We start from the raw sequence: 18,696 nt of genomic DNA, 5'->3' as shown, positions 1-18,696 counted from the left end.
CGCGAGCTCGAAGATGACGATGGTGAGTGTCGGCAGAAGAGACGTCCTTACAGGATTTTGTCTAACGGTGGCTCAATTTCAGAGAGATACGAGATATGAGCTACGAGATGCGATTTGCTGAATTCTACCTTTTACATTTGCAGATTGTTTTGTTTGGTGACAAAGCATGAAGCTCACCACGTTACAGAAACGAATAATCAGAATCCGAAAAGAGTGAAAATGCATTCCACCGAAAACGAACCTTGATCGACGAATTCTCCGTTGAAAAGGTACTGATTAGTCTCCAATGGCCGGCTATTAATTTCGAAGATATTAAGCAAATCATAGTACTATCTATGGATGTTCCCACAACCGGTTAACTTAGTTACTCGTCAGCCAACCACGCACGAAATCTGCGCAAAAACATAACAGTTTTTACTCAGTCTACCGTCATTTAGTACATAACAGTTAATCTTACTCGATATGCGAAAATGCGTCTTCTATCTTCTATCTTCTCGCTTCGGTCCAGCGCAGTCTGCTTCGATGGCCTGCAAGAAAGCTATTTAGAACGTATTTGTTATCATAAAATTACTTAATGAAACAAACTTACGGTACGACTTCTGATCGCGACATATTCCCATCAAGTTTTTATCCTGCGTTCGGCGTACTTAAACATCCTGCACTCGGCGTACTTAGACATCCCTTTCGTTAACACATTGCTTGCTAGCATGCTCTACATCCCGCAAGACAAGGTTAAACTTGTCCAGTGCTATATGTACTTTCGTCGGTCGATAGTAACCCTTCAGATAGGTCGGATTGTATTTAATCGCTTCGATGGAATCGTTCAGGGCATATCCGAATGCCTCTTGTCGCAAGTAGGCGAAGTGGCGATTGACATATTGCACCGCATTTGTCCCGTCCACCGCGACCACCGTTTGTTGAATCAGTTGAATCAGCGTCCAATTGCCTCTGCTGTTGTTTAGCACTGTTGTTGCAGATTTTAAGTTGCATGTCTCGTTAACTGTTAATATTTAAACGTGTAAATAATTATTCACAAATTGGTTATTTATAAAGTCTTACCTGTGCGCGTAAACTACGTATTGTCTGTCGTTGGTTTTTAATAACAACATTTAAAGTTCCAAGTTAACAAGTTAAGTTTCTCGTATCGAAGTTTTTGCTTTAGGCTCAAAGTTTGGAACCTCTAGTGACGTCAGTTTTGTGCAATTGTTGCGTTCGCAGCTATGTGTGCTATTATTTTCTGACCCCAAAGAAACCTGAACATCACATATTTCAACTTTGCTATTTTGAAAAATGACCGGTGCCGAGTTTCTGATGTTTATAGTAGCAGCATTTTCCGAGGGAACTCCATCCACATTATTGCGGATGCGAATCGCTTCAATATCCATAACATAACATATTTCCGGTCCTTTCGGTGGAAAAATCGGGTCATTCATTATTGTACGCATCATAAAAAGTACTATGTATCGATGGCTCGAAAAATATGTCTACTGGGAACAGATGAACATCACATATTTCGGCTTTGCTACTTTGAAAAATAAGCGGTGTCGAGTTTCCGATGCTTCTAGCAGCAGCACTTTGCGGGTGAATTACATGCGTAATATTGTGGAATGTGAATCACAAATAGAATATCCATGTTGCCGGTCTTTTCGGTATCAAAGTCGGCACATTTGTTCTTGTCCGCATCATGCAAAATATTATGTATAGAAGGCTCCAAAGACACGTCAACTGGAGACACAGAGCCGTTTGTCTTTTTTCATGTCTCCATAAACTCAGCAATCATTTCCTAACGAGCTTTTCGCAGAGCACGAACAGCCGGATTTGACACTGGTACCGGCTCAGAGACACGAATCGAAGGAACAGCTGAAATACAGACAGTATGTTTATAACAGAAATGTAAATATGAATATAGAACTGTTCACATACCTGTTTTACGCAAAACACGACGTGTATTACTACAATAAACATTATCAAAGTCGGCTTCGGTGAAATGCTTCGGGCAAATGTAACGTTTTCCTGTTTTACACCTTCTTACACAAAATGATTCCCATTTTTTGTAATAAATTTTGTCGCTGGGAAATACGTGTAATGTGGCGGAGCTTGCACTTTTTTATTTTGTATTGAGAAATACTGCTGTCTTAAACTTCGCACGAAGGCATTTTATAACAATCCTGGTAAAAATATAAAAGAAAAACGAATTAAAAATTTTGCAAATCATTTACACCTCTAGCTTACCTTTTGTTTTTCGAGTTTGACGTAACCATGTTTCCATGTGGTAGAGTTTTCTTCTTTTCACGAATACTGTGACAGAATTTTGTATCACACCAACACCACTTTACTAACATTGCCACACCTGTATATATCACATTGGTCGGCTATAGGTGCCGGTCGTACCGAATATGTGCTCATTTTCTGTTCAGGTCTGCGCCCGAATTGTTTTGACAGCTGAATATCTTTGCTTGCATTTACTGCGGATACTGGCAGCTCTTCATCTGTCCAACTGAATATTTACTTTTACTCTATAGAGTGAATTGGATTCCGCTCAGTTAATACTGGCAGAAAGATAACACGTAAGTTATTCATTTTTAAGTTTTACCCTAAAAGAACAATCGTTTGTTTACAGACTATAAATACGTTAAGTTATTCCCCAATCTGGTACGTGAAAAAAGCGGTCAGCGCAATGCATTTGATAGATACAACAAAAACAGACGGCGGAGCACAAAATCTGACCTTTGCGATAAATTCTGATTGCAGTTCTTTTTCGGACGGGATCAACTTTGATGTTAAGCTTATTCAGCATGACTTGAGAATCGTGTCTGCAAACAACGGTTGTACGATTTCAGAGACATGAAATATGCTGGTTTATCATCACTACCTAACAAGAAATCACAGTAGTCAGTGGATTTTGCTCAGTTTGAAAAAAGTCACCAGCTTTCATGTCCAACTCAAATTCTTCAGCAAACCAGGTAAGTTACCGATACGAGGTTTCCGGTATATTCGTCTAAATGCGTGCATTACTATTTGCAGCGAACTATCCGTACAAAATTGTTGGGCTGTATTGTTTGCTGCATCAATATATATGTATGATAAGATTACAGTCTGGTAACGAATGGTAATATAACGAGTTATCAATTATTCAATTAGTTTAGACAAGATGGATTTTCGGTGCTTGACCCTTTTTCACCCACAACGTTTTTCGTTCTTTTCAATTGCAAAAAATATGTTTACCTATCAGAGAAGTGTTAAAACAAAAGTTGTTTCTTAAGCCTAGGGCGAGGGGCAAGACACTGTCGAAAATATATTACTTTTCCCTATGGAAATATTTTTCCAACCTTAATATATTGACCTTTCCCACCCATAATATAACCGAAAGCCCTATAAAGTTACATTTATTTATACATTTATAGGGTTTTAATAGAGCCTAATATATTAATATTATGATAATATTATGAAGTGTCTTGCCCCTCGGCCTAGGGCTAAAACTTCCTAAAAAAACAAATATATTTTGACCGTTTTAAAAGTTTTTGATTATTCAGTAGTAGTTGACGGGCATCAGAGATTAGTCTGCCTAAAAGTGAATAATACTAATGAGTATATAAAATTACTGATCGGACTGATGAAGTTTACTGATTTAACTTAGTGTGATATTAAATAAAAGAGTGAGTGAGAAAGTAAAAGTGTGAGAAATTAAAACAACAAATAAAACAAATGAACAAAAATCAAAACCAAAGAATAAAAAAAAAGAATAGAAAATAACAGCTAAAAGAAATTATTTGCCATAAATGATCATAGAGCGAGTAGGATATTCAAGCAAATTACAAATTAGTATAAACTTTTAATTAAATAGTATAAGCAGCTAACGGTATTTTTATTTTTGGTCTGATTATCGTTCCCTTTTTAAGTCTTGCATATTTTGGAAGCTGTTCTAATGCGATGGAAGCGTTTCAAGCGATCGTTTGTCCTTCTGAAGCGTCCAGAAGAGAAAATCCACAGCATTTTTGATTTTGTGACGTTAACTACTTTTCCTGTGATCCGTCTAATTTTAAAAATGTTTTTGTTTCTTTTAGTTCTGTAACGCTTGAGAAAAGGTTCTCCACCAGTTTTTGGAAAAAGATTCATTGCACACTCGATAACTTCTTCACTTGGATCGTGTAGAACATGTTGTTGACAATTGGTACTTAGAAGTTGCGATTCGAACGCAGGTGCGGTATCAGTGTTTCGCGTGATCAAGCTGTTCGTGAAGTTAATCTCATTCTCATCAAATCCAACCAACGTAAGCAGTTCAGTCGCTTTTTGCTCGGCTGCTTTGATCAATTGAGCAATCTGCTCATCATTTGGGAGGCTGTGTGATGATGCTTCCAGTGATGTAGCTGCCAGACTGGGGAAGGAGAGCACATTTTTCCTACGATGAGCTATCAGTAGCCTCATTTGCACGCGTTGCATTCTTTGCTCAACATCCTTCATGGTGAAGTTAACGGCAGTATGGTTTAATGTTGTCATAGATCGTACTGTACGGAAGGTCTTCTCGCAGGGTTGACTGCTTAAATTTTCAATCAAAAACTGGTCATGAGCTTCTCGGCAGTTTACTATATAGTGAACCAACTCATGTGCGTTTAATTCTAAACATCCGTATACATTTGAAGTTGTACACTGTTGAATGCTTTTATCTGAGTCAAGACATTGCCAACGCCATGCTCGAACAACGAACAAAGCAGTCCTATAAAATTAAGGCAACGGGTAATTTTATATTTTGATTCAAGTTTACTTAACAAACCATATTGCAAAAATTCGTTCTGCTGGTGAAATTTTCTCCTCGACAAACGATATGTATATCAATCGCATTACTTTTAAATACACAACAGTACCAATACAATCTGGAACTACTTCAACCAAGTGTTCGATCAAATCTAGTGCTATCATTTTTAACGTTGGGTCGAATTTCATTTTGTCAGCCGGGTTCAAGTCTGACGGATTCATTTTGTGTATAGCTTTATCTCCATGCTCAATCATCTGCTTTATACATTCAACTGATACATCGCATTTCCCTGAAAGTTTGCAAAATATTAAAAAAGCAGTGTACGGTTACATTGCGCCAATTTTTACCTATAGCCATGTGCTTTTTAGGATTTAGCAAAGCATGCCGAAACTTGTTCACGAGATGTATCGTATCTTGAATGCAAACAACGTCATCATTTATATTCGCTATAAAGTGATATCCATATAACATGCTTGCAGCCGTGTGAGGAAGATGAGTTCGTTCTGTCATGGCACGCAAAAGACGCGGATCTCCATCGGATGCATGACATACAACTCTTACTCCAGCTGTTTCCAGTTCAGCTTCTACATGTTCCCACCGCTGTTTAACTTGAAGATGTGTAAATTTGTTGTTACTGCACATGTATAACAAACAGAAAGGAGATGCGCCAACGATCATCGGGGTGGCCATAACAACATATAAATATTCGCCAACCGTATACTTTTTCAGATCATTGATCATTTTTTCCGCTGAAGAAGCTTTGAAAATGTCAAGCAGTGGCATCCCTTTACTGTCGAAAGGTGCAACAAGGCCTCGAATAGAATCAGTTCGAGGGGAATACTCTGGATTGGGAGAAAGGGAAGTGCCGTCCTCGCTTAATGCAACCACTTTTGGGAAATTGTTAGCAGTCAAATATTTAACTAATGAATCAACCATTAGAATGCCCTCTCTCGTATTATAAGTATGTCGGGATATATGACGTTGGATGCTTGTGAGGCTGGGAAGATGCATATTGGCCCTTTTGAACTTGTAAGCGCTTATTCCCGACGTTAACAATATATAAGCTGCAACATCGAGCTCATATTCCGAATAGCGTACCCCATAAGTTCTTTGAAGCTGAATTCGTTTGTCTATATTTATTTGAACATTGAGCAAAGCTGAATTTTTACTGTAACAAGAAGAAGCAAATTTATTCAAATATGGTTTTTTCAAGCTTTTCTCTATTTTAAATATATCAATGTCAGATCTTGACCTGCTATTGAATTCGTTTCTCTTACATGGATTCCTTGGTGACGCCCTCGGAAGAATTTTCCAAGTCTGACACATTCGCAATTCCAGAAGGTATATCGGCGTGTACGGTATCATTCACTGCTGCATCCGATTCAACTGTAATAATATTTTACGATCATTGTAAGTACTCACTGAAATCTGCATATTAAATATTACCATCAAGTTCCTCATCAATTCTTTCTTCTTCCATCGATTCCACCTCTTGGTCTGATTGTTCTTCTCTGACATCGCTGGAAATATTCGACATCTCATTCTCAGCCAAACTCGAGCTCAATGGATCCCAAGGGGTGGAAAGTAAATCGTTAAATGAGGCAGTATTAGTAAAATCGTTTTCTGTTGTTAATGTAACGTTGAGATCTCTGAAGCGTGCTGCATCAGGAATCTGATTTCTGATCTGAACACCTGATGTCACTGTTGGAACATTTGTTCGACGTCGTTTATGCGATGAACATGTTGGCATTTGAAAATGCATTGTGTTGCTGTGCCTGGTTAAGCTGTAGATGTGCCAGTTGTTTCTTTCGTCCATGGAAAATGACAGCTTCGATCTTTTTCCTGTCTTTTGACAAATAGGACACAGAGCCTCTGCTCGAACTTTTCCACTGTCATTAGTAAATACTTTGATTTCAATAGTTTTGAACTGCTCCAGCAATTCATCGTAGCTTGTATCCGTTATACCCCTGGTTGAAGATATTGAGGATGTATGTTAACGAATATCATCTCGAATATTATACTTACTGCGAAGAGAAGTGTAGCATTATTTTTTCATACAGTGCGCGGGAGTGCTCTTCAGCATCTTCGTCGTAGATCTCGATACTCATAGATTTTTGTTTCAGCTTGTTGTTGAGGAAGTACTTGATGCCTTTTTTCTTCATCACCTCGGCTAAGTCGAGGAGACACATTACCTCTCCTCTAAGGAAACGGAAATTTTCTGGATTTTCAGCATAAGTCTGCCCATAAATTTCATGTAGGGGAGTTCCGCCAGCTGCAGCAGCACTACGCAAGCTCTCCGCCATGATCCGCATGTCTTCCTCTATGATTTGAATTCCCTCGATGGTTAAATGAGATAGTGACTGGCTGCATAGGTTTTGCTTTTTAAGTACATTTCGAATGTTGATGTTTATGGTTCCATACTCCGCCTCCAGCTTGTTCCAAAAGTAAACCTTTAATTTAAAAAGAACTGTTTTATTCCGCTCTGGTTTTATAAATTTATTATTTACCTCATCCATTATTATTCACTTAATATTTACTTATTAAAACCGTAAAAAGCTTAATTTGAGCCGTTATGTGCGACGAAACGAAACAAAAATATTTTTGACAATAACATACTGGGCTGCCAGTTTCTAACATATAAAAATTTGAATGACAAAAAGGTGACACAGTGTACATCAAACTGTGAAATGAGTATATCACAATTGTGATCAATAAGATGGCATCGTTCCTTAAGTTGTGTCTACCACAGTGTTCTCAGCGACTCACCCTTGCACACACTCTAAAGTACCCGGGTAGCGAAAAAAAAGAAAAAATATTTAGGTAAAGTTGAATATTTACATTGTTTGGGTAAATTTTATTAAAATATTTGGTAAAAAGCAACGCATAATGTAAATAAACCAACAATACGCAATTTTGCGTAAAAATTTCTTCGCAGTTGTTGATATTGATATTTTTGATTCTTTGCAATCAAATTGACCTAATGACCATTTCCAGCTCAAAACGCTGAAAAAAGAGTCATTTTTGCTTCAACTATTTTTGATTGTTCAATTTTTTACTGAAAATACACCTTATTTTCAACAACTCTTCATTTAAATCAAATAAGTAGTTTTTGAGATTTGATTTAAAAAAAATAATATCCCCATTTCTAAATACGCCATTTTGAAAAGTTACTCTTGACGAAAAAAATTATGTTTTTTGGAAAATGAATCCTTGCGTGGTATCCTACACAGCAGCAAAATTTCATTCCAATCAAAAATAGTCAAGACAAATCGTTTTGCTAGTTGAGCTGGAATTGCTCCAATAGCACTGACGAACTGATATCCAAGCCAGGGTGTTCAACCTGTGTAAACTTTTGTAACGGCCGTTCCTCGTTCATGTTCAAATAACTGCTCGATTTCGTTAGTTTTAGCGATTCGTTAGTCGGCGGCGCCACTTGCATTTACATTCGTATCGATGTATGTAGAACAAGTTTTCCAAGCCTTTTCGCACTCACAGGAAATCCCATTATGCAAAGAAGATTGTTCAATCAATAAGTGCGCAATCGCTCATAAAAGTGCTATTGCTGATTGCAGGGAAAATTGTACCATCCAAAGTGCGATATCGCTCATAAAAGTGCTATTTTGCATTGAATAGTTTCGGTATCTTCGGCGCACTTTTTCGTTATATTCCAAGCAATAAGTGCGCCGAAGAGACCGAAACGATTTAATGCAAAATAGCACTTTTATGAGCGATATCGCACTTTGGATGGTACAATTTTTCTTGCAATTGACAATATTTTGGCTTGAATCGTTTCGGTCTCTTCGGCGCACTTATTGTCCAACAAACATTTTATTTTAAGAGCAGCTTATTCAACAATTATACAGCTAATTTCCAATAAACAAGTGCTTGATAAGCTATTATACAACAAAAATGTTTGTTGGGTGCTTGGAATTTAACGAAAAAGCACATACTAACAGACATAACACTGGAGCATAGTCCCATCGCCAACAACGCATATGCAGCTAATATCGATAGCAAACGATTTTTTATAAGTTGTGCTTTTGTTATTGCATTTAACTTGTATTGTGCTTTGCAGCTGTACCTGGATTAATTCAGATTATTTTCTCTAATGCCAATATCCCGCATTTCGCACCTTACTGGACACCGCAGTTTAAAAGTGCGACTGGCACAAAAAGTGCGACAATGCGAATGCTGTGAGTGAGAAAGAGAAAGAGTGACAACTGCAATGTTGCTGTTTTCTTTTGTCATATACATTGGCATTAGAGAAAATAATCTGGATTAATCCAGGTACAGCTGCAAAGCACAATATATATGACAAAACAAAATAGCAATATTGCAGTTGTCAGTCTTTCTTACTCACAGCATTTCTTACTCACAGCATTCTCATTGTCGCACTTTTTGTGCCAGTCGCACTTTTAGACTGCGGTGTCCAGTAAGGTGCAAAATGCGTGATAAAAAGTTGCATAAATAACAATTCAGTTTCACAGTACAATTATTGCGTTTTGATTGGTAACAAAACGCGCTGCTCACTTTTTTGATAGCTTGAAATCGTCGCAGAAAAAATCTGCTTGGCTGTATGTAAGTTATAAGTATATATTATGCTTGTCTAACACGTGGGCTATTGATTTACTTGACAAAATTAGCGATATTTGCCCCCGAAACGATTCAGGCGGCGGTTTCATCCGCGACGGTCATAATTCATCGCGTACGAAGGGTGGGAAATTAGCAATATCAACAAATTAGTAATGGGAACTTGAAAGTGCGTTATTTGTCACAGAGAATAATTCAATTATCGGTAGCAAGTAGCCAAAATTGGTTGAATTTTTTACCCAAAATTTGAGTTTGTACACTTTAAGGGCATTTTGATAGTTTCAACTACAGACGGTCGATAATCTACAGACGCGCAAAGAGCGTGGCATAAAACACCAATCGAACCGTCAAATCGAGACACCAAATGAGCAAAGTAAACAAACTTGTGTTTCCTATAGGCAGGGAAGACTAAGTTTTGTAATCTACCTGAAATATTAAAACTTGAACTATTGATCTACTAACAACATATGGATTAGTTACACTCGATATATCATATAATGCTTTGAAAAATTCAATTGGCTTGTTCAATTTGCAAAATATGCGTCGCAATTCGCGAAGTTCCATGGAACATACCTCGCGATTCACGCAACTTACTGCTGATTATAGGGAGATTGATCCAATTCTGACTGGTTGCCAAAACTGTTTAAATAAAATAAACAAAAAAAAGTGTTGCCGAATTGGTAATTTTTCTCTTTGCGCGTCTGTAGATTATCTACCGTCTGTAGTTTCAACCAAGTTTTTGATAAATCCGACCTATTTACGGGTAGAATCATTTAAGAGTGTAGGTAGTTTGCTTGTACCTAAAATTGGAGTTTCGATTTGTGCATCTCATTGGCAGGCAACCATGGTGCCAACATGATAGCGTGAGCAGAAATGAGATAGCACTTCGTCGCTACGTTTCACTCGACAGCCTCGACATTGTTTTGAACCCGCTGTCAAATTTTGAGCCCGGGACATTCAGTCGCTGTCACTTACTGCAGCTCGATATTGAGACGTCAATGGGGTGCGATATACAGACGTCAATAGGGCGGAAAGCAAGCATAGAGCTTTCTGACAGTTCAAGCACCCACACTAGCGAACACGAATTACGCGTGTATCCAGCTTTTTACGCGCTATGATGGCGGACGCTATAAATTGTGTTCGTCATATGCGAACAATCTTTTTGACAACTCTGCATCCATCAAAACTGGGCACGGTATATCTGTTTTGATAATAATGAAGTTTGAAAAATATGTTTTTTGGGAACTGCGTTGCATAATGTCGAGTTTATTCCACGCCGCACAGAAATGCTCATGTGTATGGTTGTTTTACACCCACTTCCTGTGGATGGAACCAAGGGTTCGGACACTCAGCACATTGTGACGCGGCACTGGGAGCACTGCAAAAATAATCATCTTGTTAAAATCATCTCGCACGGTTGCCAGATCTATCAGATTATAATGAATTTAACAAATCTTGTAGTTCGACACTTTCGGTACAGTATCGGCACAGTTAGGCTCGTTTCAAGTCGCCTAACATAAAAACGGTTGTGCCGAGTGGCCGACCCCTTGGGATGGATCATTACAAAATTAAAACTAGTATTAAAATAAGCGGAGGAATCGAAATCTAAAATCACAAATTATTTAATGGTTTCTTCAAAAACTTTTACGTTTACGTTTTACTCATTTACGTTAAGTGACTTTTAGGTCTTTGTTGAGCACTTCTTGAGTAGAGTGTAGTTGGTCCTTTCGTTCAAAACGTTTCGTCGATTTTCTTCTTTACCGACATCAAACAGACGTTTGATTAGTTTTGCTCTGGAGGTTTTGCCGTGCATATTGTTTATAGATTTGTGTGGTGTTTTGAAAATTTTGGACGAAGATCAGTGATTTTTCGAATTTTTGTAGAACCCGTATTAGCGCCAGATTGTCATTAACCTAATATGCCGAAGGTACGCCGGAGTAGAAAGCAACCACCGGAAGGATGGGAACTAATCGAACCAACGCTAGAAGAACTGGAACAGAAAATGCGTGAAGGTAAATAAACATGTTTCACTTCGCGTAGTAAAAACGTTAGCTCATTTTTGTGTATTTCTTCAGCGGAAACTGAACCGCACGAGGGAAAACGCATAACCGAATCGTTGTGGCCAATTTTCAAGATTCACCACCAAAAGTCCCGGTACATTTATGATCTTTTCTATCGACGAAAAGCTATCAGCCGGGAACTGTACGACTACTGTCTGAAGGAAAAAATCGCCGACGGAAATTTGATTGCCAAGTGGAAAAAATCGGGCTATGAGAACCTGTGCTGTTTGCGGTGCATTCAAACCCGCGATACCAACTTCGGCACTAACTGCATCTGCCGGGTTCCGAAATCGAAACTGGAAGAAGGGAGGGTGGTGGAGTGCGTGCACTGTGGTTGCCGGGGGTGTTCCGGTTAAAGAAAAGCTTACATGAGACGAGTGGTGGTTTATGCGAGATAGTGCGATGACGACTAAGATTTTAATTAGAGATATTCGTTTTAATAGGAATAAATCTTTGTATGGAAAAGAATTTTGTGTAGTTCCTTTGGGCAGGTATTACAGCCGGTTTGCCGAAAGTGCTGCGTCAATGCGTTTCGCAGACACAGTATGTACGGTCGTAAAAAGTCGTATCAGGACCACGCAGCAGAGGGGACCAATAACATTAACACGTCGTTGCCGATGACGATGACGATGTATATAGAGTAAGCATGATTGGTCTGGTGGCGTTTGCGAACAAAGAACACGAAATTGATGTGCCGATAAATATCGGTTGATATGGCAGTTGTGCCGCGTTTACGTTCCCCTAGCAGCGTGTCAGCAAAACGTGGACAAGCCCGTTAGTCGGCGGGGCTATAATCTGTTAATGTAGAATACTAGGTGACAGCATAATAAAATGCTACTGTTTCGGACACGACATTTTTCTGGTATTAAACATATGTTGGATTCGACAAAGTATTTTTGTTTTTTAATAAGAATTTCTAATTTTTTTAGGGTGGTTTTAACTCAAAGGGTCATTCACCAGAATTTCTAATTTGACTTACTGCTAAAACTATGCTGTCTTCATGCTTTCAAATGCTACCTTGTACCGATTTTTAAATATCCTGTCAAATAAAATTGCACAATTATATGTTGAGGATGGCATAGTTAGTTTTACAGCTTGTGTTCGAATGCACTCCGCTCCATAGTGTCACCCCGTGGGAGCATTTTGTTGCTCGCTGTTGTAGAGCAGGCAGCTGCTGAGAATTCTGCTGTCGTTCCGGATTGTTAGAGGAAATACCTAGTTAGCTTTATGGATCACAATAAAATGTTTGGTCTGTTGGAAGGGTCCTTTCGTCACCACCCTCTAACGTCTAACGAATGCACCACGAAGCGAATTTCTTTCTTTCGGTTCGCAACGGCGGCAACAAAATGGGATGGTGGTCGAATGTTATAGAAAAACCACTGGTAATGGTTGCTCTTCCTTTTCTAATTTCTTAACTCCCACTTGCTTGTTGTCATCTGTCAGAAGCTTAGATTGGCGTGCCGAAATTGGAACACACTGGGCACGTGCCCCACCTTCTTTTTCAAATTTAATATTAAACAAAATAATTTCTATAACCCAGAGGTCCACAGTTTTTAATTTAATCAGCCACTATTTTTACGATAAGTAAAATAATTGCGTAAAAATAGTTTCAGTTTAAAGTCCAATTTCACGTTCAGTTATAAATAAAATTTCAAGTTTAGTGTTAAGCCTAATTCAAGAATAATTACAAGACTTAATCTAATTTCATGTCCGGTTTCAAGTCCAATTTTAACTCTAGTTTTAAGTTCAATTCAGAGTAATTCTCATTGAAACGGGGCAACTTCAAATACAAGAACTTTTGTACCTACTTGATTGGTTGCGGAAAATGGTTAAAAAAATGAGAATTATACTTTCAATACGTCGAAGTAGTAGACCCCTCGACCCCCCCTAGATTTTATCAAAAAATCACCGTTTTCGCCATGAGCGCTCCAGCTGATTTTTATTGTGAGACCACCATTGGAAAGCTGAGAAAATATGCTACAAGAAACGGTCATCAAATTAGATGTAGCATTTTTTTTCTGAAAAAAAAGAAAACGCAACTAAAAATCATAACATAATGGGAGAGAAAACAGAACGTAAAAAAAGAAAAAGTGGAGTAGAAAAAATCGGGAGGAAAAACGAGGAGACTGGACAGAAAAAGAGGGATAAGGGAAGAGAGAAGAAGAAAGCTAAGTGAAAAGAGAAAAAACCAGAAAGAAAATGACAAACTGGACACATAAGGAGAAAAAAGGAACGGCAAAGAGAAAAGTGGGATAGAAAAGGAGGAAAAAATAGGAGATAATTTGGGAGTAAGGAGAAATGAGAATCAACAAAAGAGGAAAATGAAGAAAAAAAAATAAAAACAGGACAAACGGGATTAAATGAAAAACAGAACGTGACAGAAAGAACAAGAATAAGAACAGATGAAACAGACGAGAACAAACAAATAGGAAAGGAGTTAATAGAAGGATGAGAAAACAAAAACCTAGACTGGCAAAGGGCAAAGACGGACCCGAAATTGGAAGAAAACAGACGCAAAATGCGACAGAAAAGAGAAAAAAGGAAATATAGGACTGAAAACGTAGAAAAACAGGACAGAAAATGAACAGAAATGGGAAAAAGCGAACAGAAAAAAGGAACAATGAGAAAAGAAGGTAAAACGAGACAAATTTAGAGAAAACGGAACAGAAAAAGAGAAAAAACGAGACAAAAAATGTGTGAAAACGGGAAAGATAAAGAGGGAAAACGTGATTAGAAAGGAAAAACCGAGCACCAAAGAAAAAAATTAACCACAAAAGGGAAAAGACGGATTTCACACCAACTCGTCTATGGAGTTGGCAGCAGCCTCTCAGAATTCAATGAAACTTTGTGTGCGTAAGAGTTCATGTAAATTAGCAACTTTGCATACTTAATTTTTTCAAAATTGCTTTAGACTTACTTTTGGAAAAGGCGCAATTTATTTTTCTCTTTTTAACTTTAAGACCTACAAAAAATGATCTATGGGCGACTGTTAAAAAATGTTCTGAATTTTCATAAAAAATACTGAAAAAATTGAAACTTAATTTCTACACTGAGAAAAAAATCATTTTAAAAATTAATAATTAAGTTTTAATTTTCAGATAAACACATAGATAAACCACAGACAAACAGACATAATACTCGTTTTCCATTCATCGTACCGATAAAACCGTCATTTCAAATTTGGGCTTAGTTGGGAATGTCTCCGTTTTGGTCAAAGTGGCGCTTTTTGACGAAAGAAGGGGAATTCCCCATAAAAAATGCTTGCTACTTCGGGGGACACCCATATTGCTATTTGATATTTGGGAATGTCGATCATAGATGGTGCTAGTGTTCAGGCTAAATGTGAGGTACGATAATTTTTGATGATTTTTCTTTCAAGAGTTATGTCTGTTTGTCTGTGGATAAACTTTGCAAGATGGTCAAACTGAAGGGAAAAAAGTTTTCCTAATTAAGTGCTTACCGGGAAAAAAGATATTTCAGTATTTCTAAAATGATAGCATCACTTTTAGCAAATATTTTGAACTCTCATAAAAAATATTGAAAAAAATAAAAATTATTTTCTACACTAGAAAAAAGCATTTCAAAAATTAAAACTCGATTTCCTCGACGTCAACTCAGAAACTCATGAAATTGTTTTCCAAGATAGATAATTATGAGGCCTACAAGTCTTCCATAAATTGCAAAATGGTCATATTTAAGAGATAAAAGTGTTTCTAACGAAAACTTTTAGCTGTTTATATCTTTTTTCAGTGTGGATATGAAAAAGTTTTTGTTAGGAATTTTTTTTTCTCTTCAATTTGTCTATTTTGCGATGTATGGAAGACTTGTAGGCCAAATAATTATCTATCTTCAAAACAAATTTCATCAATTTCTGAGATGGCATATTTTAGGAAATCGATTTTCAGTTTTTGAAATGCTTTTTTTCAGTGTATGCAATAATTTTTAATTTTTTCAGTATTTTTTTATAAAAGTTCAAAAAATTTTCTAAAAGTCACCCATGCGACATTTTTTTGTAGGTGCTATAATTTTAGAAATACTAAGATATCTCTTTGTTCCGGTAAGCATTTAAAACATATTTTGTTAGGAAAACTTTTTTCCTTTCAATTCGACCATCTTGCGATGTCGGGAAGATTTGTAGGCCACCTAACTATCTTCAAATTTTTTTTTTAAATTTTCTGAGATGGCGTTTTTTGGGAAATTGATTTTTAAAATATTTTTTTTTTCAGTGTAGAAATTAATTTTTAAATTTTCCAGTATTTTTTATTCCTTAAAGTCACCCATAGATTATTTTTTGTAGGTCCTAGTTTTCGAGTTAAATTTTTTATTAAAAAAACGAGAAAAAAAGTTGCGCCCTTTCCAAAAGTTAGTCTAGACCAATTTTGGGAAAACTAAATATGCAAAGTTGCTTATTTACATGAACTCTTTACACACACAAAGCTTCATTGAATTCTGAGAGGGTCAAAAAAAGAAGAGTAAAACGGAATATAATAGCAGAAAAATAGAAAAAGAAAAAAAGAGAGGAAATGAAAATGGGATGGGGAACTGGAGCAGAAAAAAAGGAAATATGGGAAAAACGGACCAAAGAGAAGGTAAAACTGGAGAGCAAAAGACGAAAAACGGGAGAGCCGGAAACAAAAGAGAAAAAAGGAAGCCAAAAACAAGGATAACGCAACAGAAAATAAGAAAAAACAGGCATCCAAAAGTGGAAAAACAGAACAGACGAAGCAAGAACAACACGAAAATTGGAAATGAAAAAATAAAAACGAGCAAAAAATAAAAAATTTAAATAAAAAAAATATAAATCAAATCACAAAATTTCAAACGCGTGAAAAACGAGAGGAAAACTGGACTGAGAATGACGAGGTCAACAAACGAAGAAAGACAGAACAATTGCACAGAAAAAAAAGAGTGAGAAAAAGAGGGAAAAGAAGAAAAGTAAGAGCAAAAACCAAGAAAATTGTACAGAAAAGAAAAAAAAGGGGGAAGAGAAAAAAAGGAACAGATGTTTGTATGTTCCGCCATAATTCCAGAACGCCTTGACCGTTCTCCACCAAACTTGGCACACAAGTTCGCAAGGGGGTTGACAAAAGGAAGGGAGGCTCATAAAGAGGGGGAGGGGGGTATAACTCCGAAACGGCTGGACGACTCTTCATCAAACTGGGCACACATGTTCTTTGACATAAGGGAATCAGCATTAAGGGGTTGACAAAAGGGGGGCGAATCCCCACAAGGGGGGGGGGGGCAATTGTGCAATTGTGTAAGTGACTGTTAGAAAAGAGGGATTATAGGAATTTTCATGGAGCTAACCGATGCTTAATTAGCTACGTGCCAGAAGGGGGAGCCTACGGACTAGGAAAGAGCCGACAACAGGGAAGGGAGACACGGAACGTAACTATGAATGTATGTTCGGCCATAACTGCGGAACCTCTGGAGGGTTCTTCATCAAACGTCGTTTGTCAAACACATGCTTTTTGACATAACAGAACCAGCGTAAAGGGGGTTGACAAAATAGGGAGACTCTTCTTCTAGGTCTTCTAGGTCTTTTACAAGGGGACGGAAGGTTCAAATAGGATAAGCGATGCGTTTATTTTGTATACGGAACGATAGTAGTTGCATAAGTGAACGGATTTTTGAAAGGTGGATTAGGGTGGCCATTGACAAAGAAGAGGTTCAAAAACATAAAAAAATACTTTGTTTTGAATTATAAAGATTACCGAGAAGAGGGCAGTTTTACAAGTGGCTGGGGGGACAACAGGAGGGGAACTGATAAAGGAAGTAGACACATTCAAATGAAGAAAAAATGTTGTTTCTTGCATTATGAGAATTTTCGTTACAACAGATGTACAAGTGGCTGTGAGACAAAGGCGCCCCGAGTAAGATCGGGCAACCTTAGATGATTCATTTTGGCAGTTACGTAACTATGAAAACATCACCAATGCTATTCAAATGCAGGCCAATAAGCATTTAAGTCGCCTTAAATGCTACTTAAATGCTATTTTGGCAAAATATACAACTATTTTACTGCTAACCTTCTTATAGTGCTGACAATGCTAATTTGCAGCTAGTTACCGACACAAAAAATTGAATAGAATTTTGGATACCAATTTACAACAGCTAGGCAGTCAAAAATCTAATATACAACGAGTAGTACAAAATGCCAGATACGCTGATTTGCTGCTTATGTTAATGCTTATTCTCTACTAGCACAGTTGTTATAAAGCAGTTGTGGCAACTTATTTAGAACCAATTTCAGTCGTAAATAAGTTTCTTCAACCAAAATTGCCAAAAGTGTGCTGCTTGGGTTTGTTACCTGGGATGGGTAGTTTAATATACAAATTTGCAATTTTTCCTCACAGTATAGTAGAAAATAATTCCCCTCATTGCTTAGCCAGAAAGCGAATAGCAATATTCGCCGTGCTTGTATAACATTTCGCCGAATACCATTTCGCGAAAAACCTTAAGTGGAATGTACCATTTCACGGAAAACTTTTTCGTGGAAAGTATCATTTCGACGGAACAGAAAAAGAAAAAAAACATGACGAAAAATGTGGGAAAAAGTGACAAGAAAGGAAAAACCGAGCATCAAAGAAAAAAAATTAACTACAAAAGGGAAAAAGAGAAACGAGTAAAACGAGATATAAAAGCAGAAAAATAGAAAAAGAAAAAAAAGAATGGGAAATGGGATGGGGAAATGGAGCAGAAAAGAAAGGAAAAATGGGATCCTCTCCTTACTCGCTGTCGATCGTTCGGAATCAACTGAAGGCAACAAATAGAGTAGTCAGTCAGTAGACCTAGGAAAATAAACCTAGACAGTGGTGATTTCTGCGGGGGATTGCAGGGCTGAGAGATCTCTAACCATCATAAAATAAATTCAAGACTCCAAAATCCCCCACATGCCAAATGTGGTTCCATTCGCTCGATTAGTTCTCAAGTTATGAGGCATTTTGTATTTCATTTGTATGGGAGCCCCCCCCCCCTTCCTAAACAGGGGAGGGGTCCTAATTCATAAAAAAACTTGCCTCCTAAAGTCCCCACATGCCAAATTTGGTTCCGTTTGCTTGATAAGTTCTCGAGATAAGAGGAAATTTGTTTGGAAGCCCCCCTCTTAAAGGGGAGAGGGTTCATAATTCCCTTCCTAAAGAGCGGAGGGGTTTCAACTCACTATAGAAAAAAATCTTGCCTCCAAACATACCCACCTACCAAATTTGGATCCAATTGCTTGATTAGTTCGCTAGTTTTGCAGAAATTTGTGCTTTATTTGTATGAGAGTCCTTCCTTTTAGGGGGAGGGGTC

General features: G+C 37.6%; 2 protein-coding genes and 1 long non-coding RNA gene across 3 annotated transcripts; 2 read left to right on the top strand and 1 right to left on the bottom strand.

The window, feature by feature from the left end:
• Positions 1-2,448: 2,448 nt before the first annotated feature.
• On the top strand, positions 2,449-3,746 carry LOC128746264 (uncharacterized). The gene is made up of 3 exons (XR_008412540.1): positions 2,449-2,567; positions 2,621-2,963; positions 3,025-3,746. It is a non-coding gene; the product is annotated as an uncharacterized LOC128746264 (long non-coding RNA).
• Positions 3,747-3,894: 148 nt separating this feature from the next.
• Positions 3,895-7,269, bottom strand: LOC128745438 (uncharacterized). The gene is made up of 7 exons (XM_053842514.1): positions 7,261-7,269; positions 6,779-7,203; positions 6,200-6,720; positions 6,031-6,139; positions 5,101-5,921; positions 4,772-5,042; positions 3,895-4,714 (listed from the first exon to the last, which is right to left on the bottom strand). The coding sequence occupies exons 1-7, from the start codon at positions 7,267-7,269 to the stop codon at positions 3,895-3,897; spliced, it is 2,976 nt and encodes a 991-aa protein (XP_053698489.1).
• A 3,882-nt stretch (positions 7,270-11,151) lies between these two features.
• LOC128745361 (protein BUD31 homolog) lies at positions 11,152-11,853 on the top strand. Its single transcript, XM_053842414.1, has 2 exons — positions 11,152-11,355; positions 11,419-11,853. The coding sequence occupies exons 1-2, from the start codon at positions 11,262-11,264 to the stop codon at positions 11,757-11,759; spliced, it is 435 nt and encodes a 144-aa protein (XP_053698389.1). The 5' UTR covers positions 11,152-11,261; the 3' UTR covers positions 11,760-11,853.
• The last annotated feature ends 6,843 nt before the right edge of the window (positions 11,854-18,696 follow it).

This window comes from Sabethes cyaneus, chromosome 1 (assembly GCF_943734655.1).
Source record: "Sabethes cyaneus chromosome 1, idSabCyanKW18_F2, whole genome shotgun sequence".
NCBI classification, from domain to species: domain Eukaryota; kingdom Metazoa; phylum Arthropoda; class Insecta; order Diptera; family Culicidae; genus Sabethes; species Sabethes cyaneus.
Note: the sequence above shows the minus strand (reverse complement) of the source record. Positions and strands in the feature narration are given on the sequence as shown.

Excerpts from the sequence above, each read along its gene's own strand:
- LOC128745438 (XM_053842514.1), bottom strand. Across the intron at positions 6,721-6,778 it reads ATGCTACACTTCTCTTCGCA|GGGTATAACGGATACAAGCT; the intron begins GTAAGTATAATA and ends ATCTTCAACCAG. Across the intron at positions 6,140-6,199 it reads AATTGATGAGGAACTTGATG|TTGAATCGGATGCAGCAGTG; the intron begins GTAATATTTAAT and ends ATATTATTACAG.
- LOC128745361 (XM_053842414.1), top strand. The coding sequence starts at position 11,262 with ATGCCGAAGGTACGCCGGAGTAGAAAGCAACCACCGGAAGGATGGGAA. Across the intron at positions 11,356-11,418 it reads GGAACAGAAAATGCGTGAAG|CGGAAACTGAACCGCACGAG; the intron begins GTAAATAAACAT and ends GTATTTCTTCAG.